This window comes from Nematolebias whitei, chromosome 15 (genome assembly GCF_014905685.2).
Source record: "Nematolebias whitei isolate Nwh7 chromosome 15, NemWhi1, whole genome shotgun sequence".
In the NCBI taxonomy this organism is placed as follows: Eukaryota; Metazoa; Chordata; class Actinopteri; order Cyprinodontiformes; family Rivulidae; genus Nematolebias; species Nematolebias whitei.
In genome coordinates, this window is record NC_056512.1 from 21,223,727 (window position 1) to 21,232,283 (window position 8,557).

General features: G+C 44.2%; 1 protein-coding gene across 1 annotated transcript; it reads left to right on the forward strand.

Moving 5' to 3' along the window:
• Positions 1–2,976: 2,976 nt before the first annotated feature.
• actb2 (actin, beta 2) lies at positions 2,977–6,707 on the forward strand. Its single transcript, XM_037688870.1, has 6 exons — positions 2,977–3,100; positions 4,328–4,457; positions 4,615–4,854; positions 5,190–5,628; positions 5,705–5,886; positions 5,960–6,707. Exons 2-6 carry the CDS (start codon positions 4,335–4,337, stop codon positions 6,101–6,103), a joined length of 1,128 nt encoding a protein of 375 aa, XP_037544798.1. The 5' UTR covers positions 2,977–3,100; positions 4,328–4,334; the 3' UTR covers positions 6,104–6,707.
• Positions 6,708–8,557: the final 1,850 nt, after the last annotated feature.

Below are 8,557 nucleotides of genomic sequence, written 5' to 3' on the forward strand. Positions count from 1 at the left end.
ATCAGTTAGCCTGGTCAGCTTTAGCCTGGTCGTTTAGCTTGGTTAGTTAGCCTGGTCTACATTGGCTGGGTTAGCTTCAGCCTGGTAACTTTGCCTGGTCAGCTTCAGCCTGGTTACTTAGCCTGGTCAGCTATGGTCTAGTCATTTAGTTTAGTTATTTAGCCAGGGGTCAGTTAGTCTGTTAGTTAGCCTGGTCAGCTTTGGCCTGGTCTGTTAGCTTGGTTAATTAGTCTGGTTAGTTAGCATGGTCAGCTTTAGCCAAGTCACTTAACTTGTTTAGTTAGCCTGGCTAAATAGTCTGGTATGTTAGCCTGGTCACCTTTGGCCTGATCAGTTAGCCTGGTAAGTTAGCTGGTCAGCTTTGGCCAAGTCACTTAACTTGTGTAATTATCCTGGTTAAATAGCCCGGTCAACTTTAGCCTGGACAGTTAGCTTAGTCAATGAGAAGCTCTTTTAAGCTTTATTGAAATGACGTCAGGCGTTAGTTTGAAGTATAAATGTGTTAGTGCGCATGTCATAAAGGAGAAAATGGTGAGTAACCAAGATTTCTAAGCTATAGCTTCTTAAACTAAACCAAATTATAGGTAGTTTAGTTTAGCATAAAACATGGAATGGAAACAGAAAATGACTCCGTCTAAAATCTGCTGACCATCGAACATTTTTTTACAGCACATCCCATTTGTTTGACTCCTTTTTAATTGACTGTCACATTTAAAATATGTATATATTGACCTATAAAAATGTTCTACTCCAGATACTCTAAAACAACATGGTTGGTTGATGTGTTCTTTATTACACAAGCACAATCACAAACTACTGAAATTATGTAATAAACAATTACATCATGGAAAATCAGGTGTGCATGTTGTTGGAGAAGTACAGGAAAATGTGTTTCCCTGCAGAAGCAACATAAATTGCAGCTAAGTTAAATCTCTTTTTGTAACCATCTGAAATATTGAAAGCTCCTCTGCTTCACACAGAACGTATTTCGTTGACATATACTGTATACCCAAAGGTGTTTTTATTACCAAGGTTTACAGGTAAATCATTGTAAGTTACAGTCACTCCCTAACGCTCCCTGACACTAAATTACAGATGTAGTCTCCACTTGCATCTCTCATTATGGTCTCACACCGTTTGACAAGCGTCTTATTTAGAAAACTTTAATTATTAGTTATTATGTACAACGTCTCACATGACTTGTGTTCACAACTCAGTCTGATGACAAACCCCGAGATAATTCATTAGGCAGAACGGAAGACCTTGACAGCTGGGCCTAAGTTCAGAGAGCCTGCATTTATCTGGCAGTCGGGGTGTAAAGCACAAACACGCACTGTTGTGATACATGAGGAGGAGTCTTTCCAGGACAGTATTTTGAGCACTTGGCAAGTGCAGATTCCCACTGAGGAGTGTTGACAACATACAGTACTTAACCAGGAACCTTACACTTATGCATGTAAACAAACATAGACACAAAACTTGGCTTAGCGGCGCAACAAAAACCCAGTTGAACAAATTTTGGTTGGCAAGGCGCTCAGTTCAGATGACAGGGCGGGGCGCTCTCCTTGGGTAATGGTAAGAGAAACACTGATTTATTTGTTCTTGTGCAACAATATCGACATTATAAATATATTGGGCACACCCGCAAGGCAGGTCCATATATTTCCCAGCCAATGCTTGCTGGTGTCATCACAAAGGTGAGACAATCCACTTGGCTTTTTCTATTCAAATCTGCTCACTGTGTCACCTGGACCCACCTACTTTTCTTCGTCCCCTCATCACTAAAAATGCAGCGCTACCGCAAACCTGTAAATTAGTAAGTGGAGCCATCTGACCTTTGATCATCAAAACACCCGTCCTTCTATCTGTAAAACATCTAACATTTGCGTGGAAGAGTCCAAACTCCCACTGTTCCGTTTCATTTTGTTCCAGACCAGAAATGCTCTTTAAACAGCAGAACGTGACACAGCTCAAATCTGCATATTTCGAGGGAAGTGTACGCGATTTTTGTTTCACACTGGAGGAGCGATGAACTATTTCAAATGTCAGATGACTTTGTGAAACTAGGGAAGCATTAGGGTTGGCAATGTCCATTTAAAGTCAGTTTAACAGTATGAATGAAGTCCAGGAAGAGAATGCACGAGAACAACAGAAAAAGGGTAGAGTTCATGCAGATGAATGAGGAAGGGGAAGCGGTAAGGAGAAAGAGTTGCTACAGAGGCAGCTTTAAATGGCCATCTTGTCAGTTTACCGTATCTACTTTTGTGTGTGTTTTAATGTGATAAATAAACGTGAGCCTGCTGAGAACACCGTAAGGGATTAAAAAATAAATATACATGTTCAAATTCCATCACTGCCTTTGCTGCATCATGGTAGAAGGAAATCCAAGCATGGCTTAAGAGTGAATCAATCAATAAATCAATCAGAGAGTGGCAGGATATTAAAGAGCCACATCTACTGAGCAATAAAATAACTATTGCATTGGATATGGAGAAAAAGACGGCCTGCATTCAGCCACAGCCTGTGTTTTTTTAAGGTGACTCCTGTTGTTTTTCCGGCAGCATCAGCACCACATTTACACACAGATTAGTCTACAGTATCAGTTTAATCCAGAGAGAAACCGTGGAGTTAGAATGAGGGTTTGGATGTTAAATCCTGGGCCTTAGAGGGAGGAGTCCTGCGTTTCAATTGCCTCATACCGTTACAGCAGGTGCACGAGACGCTTAGTTCACACATATCACACTCCGAGCATACTCTTATATCTGTATATAAAACGGTACATCACGAGATAAGACATCAACATCAATCCCTTCCCCTGTATTTTCTCCAAACCCTCCGCCATTCTCGCCTTTCAAATTGCGAGGCGCTCTGTGCACCGCGGCGTGCACGAGACGTGCCCCAGTGCATGACGCTGAGCCAATCAGGAGCGCCGTTCCGAAAGTTTACCTTTTATGGCGAGAGCCGAGCCGCTCGCGCAGTATAAATAGCAAGCGCCCAGATCTGCTGGACTCACTCTCAGCGTCGTCACGCTCACAGCTTGTGCGGGATTTCATTTGCCTGAAACCGGTTCCCTTAAGTCGAAAAGCCCCCCCACCCAAAGGTAAGCAGACCGAAATTAGCTGTTCACACGCTTCTACTTTTAGTCCAGCCATAATGTGAACATTAATTACAGTAGACTATTTTTAGATGTTTAAATTTGTCTTTTTTAATTACCTGAAAGAAGCACGAGGTTCTTTGTCCTGCCGGTAACAAACTGCTTATATTCTGTATTTGATTCTTCACTAGTATTGTATATTTTTAAAAATGTTTTAATTGTTAAAAAAAAACAAGATTTTTCGGGTGCTTTTAACCGGCTCATGTTTAACGTTACCTTGAGTTAGCGGTGCTGTTAAAGTCGGGCTTAATTAAATGTTTAAGTACTAGCCGCTCGGATTTATGGATTTTACCCCCACACTTAGTTTTTTTTCCCCCTGTAAGTTGAGGCTGTCTGGCTCAGGGCTGCTCCCTTTGTGCCGCCTGATCTAACGGGGTGTGACCTACTTTAGCTTAGCCACCTCATGCTAACACGCCCTTTGACTAACGGCTGCTGCCGGCCTGGCGCTCCGCACGGCGCTTTGATTAGCCAGCATTGCTAACGAAAGATTAGCTTTCACTTAAGGCCAACTGTAAAAAATGATTAGCCCTGGTTGTTGGGTCAAAGTTAATTACTCAACGGTTTAACACGAAAAACTGGATTTTTTTTTTTTTTTTTTCTCCCAATGACTTCAGGTTTAAAGGCGTGGCTTTAAGGATGTTGGGCTGAATTCATTCACAAATCTGAAAAGTTATGATTCAGCTTTAAGTGTTAAAGCCCGTCAAAATGTAATTCCTCTACGCGGTCGTATCAAGGGGGCCCTCAGACATGGGGTCCCTGAATGCAGCAGTAAAGGTTTCCGGTCGATTTTTATGACGCAGTGATATTAAAGCAGATTTCTGAGGGGTATTGAGCCACAATGGGGTGGAGAACTGTAGTGAACTTGAGGGAGTGGTCTGTCCGGGTTTGATGTCGACTGTTGGCTTTTTTTTTTTTTCTCCTTCCTTGCATTCTGGCTGTTGGCCACCGCGCGGGTAGCCGCAAAGCTGCTCTAAACCGAGCCATGCCCTTATATGGTTATAAGAGAATGCAGCAACACTTCCTTTTGTCTGGCTTGGGCGGAATGTGGTGCGCATGCGCCATCTAGCAGCCTGGTTGGTGCACTGCAGCTGCTTGAACAGGAAGTGAGACTACAGAGCAGCTGCCTCTGGGTGGATGTGATGCTGACTCTTCTCTTCCCCTCTTTCTCCTCAGTTAAGCCATGGATGAGGAAATCGCCGCACTTGTTGTTGACAACGGATCCGGTATGTGCAAGGCCGGATTTGCTGGAGACGACGCCCCTCGTGCTGTCTTTCCCTCCATCGTTGGTCGCCCCAGACATCAGGTAAGATTTACTTGTAACTTTCTAACTTAACTAAAGTACAATAATCAAATTGCTAAAAGAGAAACGAGGCATAATAAATGGCAGCTTAAATTATTATAATTTTAATTGTATAAACTGATCTCATTTGTTCTAGTGCTAATGAATGTTAATATTTCAGGGAGTGATGGTGGGCATGGGCCAGAAAGACAGCTACGTAGGTGATGAAGCCCAGAGCAAGAGGGGTATCCTGACTCTGAAGTACCCCATCGAGCACGGTATTGTCACAAACTGGGATGACATGGAGAAGATCTGGCATCACACCTTCTACAACGAGCTGAGAGTTGCCCCTGAGGAGCACCCTGTCCTGCTCACAGAGGCCCCTCTGAACCCCAAAGCCAACAGGGAGAAGATGACCCAGGTATACAGCCTTCATGGATCAGTTTTAGTCACTACTTGGAAAGTGACCTCAGCTTTTCAGTTTCCTTCTCATTTTCACTTCCTCCTCCCTCCCCCTCTTCTCCAGGATCTCTCTCCTATAAGATGATCTTTCATCAACAGGTTTCTGACTGTGTGCCTTTATCTGCACTAAAGATTTAGCTGAGCTAACTGCTCGGCCACTAGAAGTCTGACATGCACAGTGTGAATGTAGTTTCTGCACTTTTAAACTAACGGTTTGTCTTACTCTGCATGTAGTGAATGCAGTGACTACAAATCCATGACCAAAAACACAAACGTGTTCTCTCTTCCTTTCAGATCATGTTTGAGACCTTCAACACCCCTGCCATGTACGTTGCCATCCAGGCCGTGCTGTCTCTGTATGCCTCTGGTCGTACCACCGGTATTGTCATGGACTCTGGTGACGGTGTGACCCACACAGTGCCCATCTATGAAGGATACGCTCTGCCCCACGCCATCCTGCGTCTCGACTTGGCTGGCCGTGACCTCACAGACTACCTCATGAAGATCCTGACTGAGCGTGGTTACTCCTTCACCACCACAGCCGAAAGGGAAATTGTGCGTGACATCAAGGAGAAGCTGTGCTACGTTGCCCTGGACTTCGAGCAGGAGATGGGCACTGCTGCCTCTTCATCTTCCCTGGAGAAGAGCTACGAGCTGCCCGACGGACAGGTCATCACCATCGGCAATGAGAGGTTCCGTTGCCCAGAGGCCCTCTTCCAGCCTTCCTTCCTCGGTAAGTTCCTCTTGAACCCTGCCTTAACTCTGGACATGGTGGCTGTCCTACGTATTAAGCGTTTGTTTGCTCTCAGGTATGGAGTCCTGCGGAATCCACGAGACCACCTACAACAGCATCATGAAGTGCGACGTCGACATCCGTAAGGATCTGTACGCCAACACTGTGCTGTCTGGAGGTACCACCATGTACCCCGGCATCGCCGACAGGATGCAGAAGGAGATCACAGCCCTGGCCCCATCCACCATGAAGATCAAGGTGAGTTGTTGTGGAGCAGCATCTTCAGCTGACGTTTGACACGTGGTCTAACTCCTCCCTCGTTTCTTGACAGATCATCGCCCCACCAGAGCGTAAATACTCTGTCTGGATCGGAGGCTCCATCCTGGCCTCCCTGTCCACCTTCCAGCAGATGTGGATCAGCAAGCAGGAGTACGACGAGTCCGGCCCCTCCATCGTCCACCGCAAATGCTTCTAAACAGACTGTTCCTCCTCCCCTCCCAAACACCAAACATCTTCAGCTCTGTGCAGAACCACACATTTCTCATACTCGGGCGCAGAGCCTAGACAACTCATTGGCATGGCTTCAGTTATTTTTGGCGCTTGACTCAGGATTTAAATAAACTGGAACGATGAAGGAAACAATGGTTTTTGGCTATGTTAAATAAAAAATATCCCGGTTCGTCCTGGGACTTCAAAATGTACCTTTTGTCATTCCAAATGTCTAACTGCATTCTTCAGATATGATTCCAGATGTTAACTGCATTGTTCAGACACGTATTTGCCTCTGTGAAGGCTGCCCAGTGGTTGGAGCATACTTTAACTTGGTTGTAGTATCGCTTGTATGTAAATTTGTCTGGGTTTTTTGTACTTTCAGCCTTAAAGAAAAAGTCTTGGTCCTGTTTAGTTTTTGTTTTTGTTATGCAAAACCCAACTGACCTTCTTCCTCTGAAGGATTCACCCCAGGGTGCCGGGGCAAGGGGGTCTTGAAGTAACTGGGTATCATGGGTTGCCAGACCAGTGGGGCCAACCTGTACACTGACTAAACAATCCCAATAAAGTGCACATGTGTTCCAACATAACACGACTCCGTCTGTTCTGCACATGCAGGTCTTCTTCCTGAACGAACTATAAAGGTCCCTCCGCACAGTGACTTAATACTCCCAGCAACTATTCTGTTATTTGGTAATGAAATAAATACTAAATTGTGTTCTAGCCACACAGGCAGTTTAAATGTAAATGTGCTTAAAGGTCCTAAAGAACTTTGATTTTCAACCTCAGAAAATACCTGGCATGAAATATACAATATAAAAATACTGATTTAAAAGAGGAAGTAAAAGTAAAGCTCATGGCAATGCCTCTGACATTTGAGGCTAAAATTTGATTTTAAACGATACTTTACAACTAAAGAGAAACTTTGAATGGGCCTGGATTTTTAGAGTAAACTCTCGAAATGAAGCGGTTCCTCAGTTTGGACAGCAGGTGGCAGCAGCGGCTCAAACCAGGATGTAAAACTTTGACCTGTGCTACGACCAGTTCCATTTAATGGACCCGATATGCTGCTTGATGCAGTAACAAGAGACAGATGTGTACAGCTGGAATGAAGCTGAGGGGTAAATCAAAGTTCCTGTTTGTGCAACTGGATCTGTGCATTATATAAGAGGTGTTTTAGTACTAACATGAATTCATACATGTACTCATGTCATGCAGAGCGATGCTGCATTCTCACACACATTCTGGAGATGAGCATGCATCAGGATATTCTGGAGATTTATTCCATCTCTGTGCCCCCGCCACCTCCATCTCTCCCTGTATTTCTGCTGAGACTGCTTTCATCTGATATCCTTTTACTGCAGCACCAGCAAAACACCTTATGCTCTTGGAATGTGTGTGAGCTCCATTTTTCTTATCGCATCAGTGTGTGTGTGTAACTGCGCTGGTCTGCAGGTGTCCAGGAATGATGGAATGTCCAGTTCAAAATCAGTCTGTCCCAGCAGTTCCCTTTACCACACCGCTGTAGACCGATGAAAACATTGTTCCCAGTTGATGGCAGAGTTTTAGATATTCTTGAGGGCTGACCCAAAGATTAATCAGCTGTAGCTCCAGTAATTCCTGCAAGAAGATTGTAATAAAATCCATGCAGCGCGTTTGATCACGGGCTGCAGTTCCATGGTTTCACCAGCAGGTGGTGCTGTTTCACCACAGTAATAAGTACAAACTGAGAAAATTATTTCATCATGCATTCAGGATTTGTACATGGTTTTTTTAAGCCACCAGGTGATCCCCCCCCCCACCCCCCCATTATTCCAATACATACCAATGAAGATGTGAACATGAAGGTATGACAGTGAACATGTGGCTGTTTTGTTTCTTAACTGGAAGTAGAAAGTAAATCAGGAACTGAGCAGCTGAACTGTTTACCCTTTGCAGGATGTCTGTTGCATCACTTTTTTTTTTTTGGTTGCATTAAGGCTTGAAAGCTTTTGTAAAAAATAAAAACCCAAATGTTATTTCTTTTGAGCTTGAGCCACGAGTCATAAACAGCCACTAAAAAGGGCTCGTCGCGCTCTGCAAGCTTGCTCAAAACCGAATGTTTTCTTTCCTTCCAGTGAATTTAAACAAACATGAACAACTCTCTGTTTGTATGGAGTGTCATATAATGTTCAGAGAATGTGTTAAGAGACAAAAAGGGTTACATTTATAATGATGGGCTAATAAACCGCCTTGCTGGATTTCCTGTCTGAACACTTCAGACCCTTCTGAAACCAGAACACTGCAGACAGGTTTTTATCTTGTGTGTGTGTGTGTGTGTGTGTGTGGTATAATCTGAGTCTGAGGGTGTGTGGAGCTCTTTGGGAGGGGTCATATTTTGGGTTTCACTCTCCAGGGAAAGGGTTGATGGTCTCCCTGCTCCATCCCCTGGAGGGGGGTC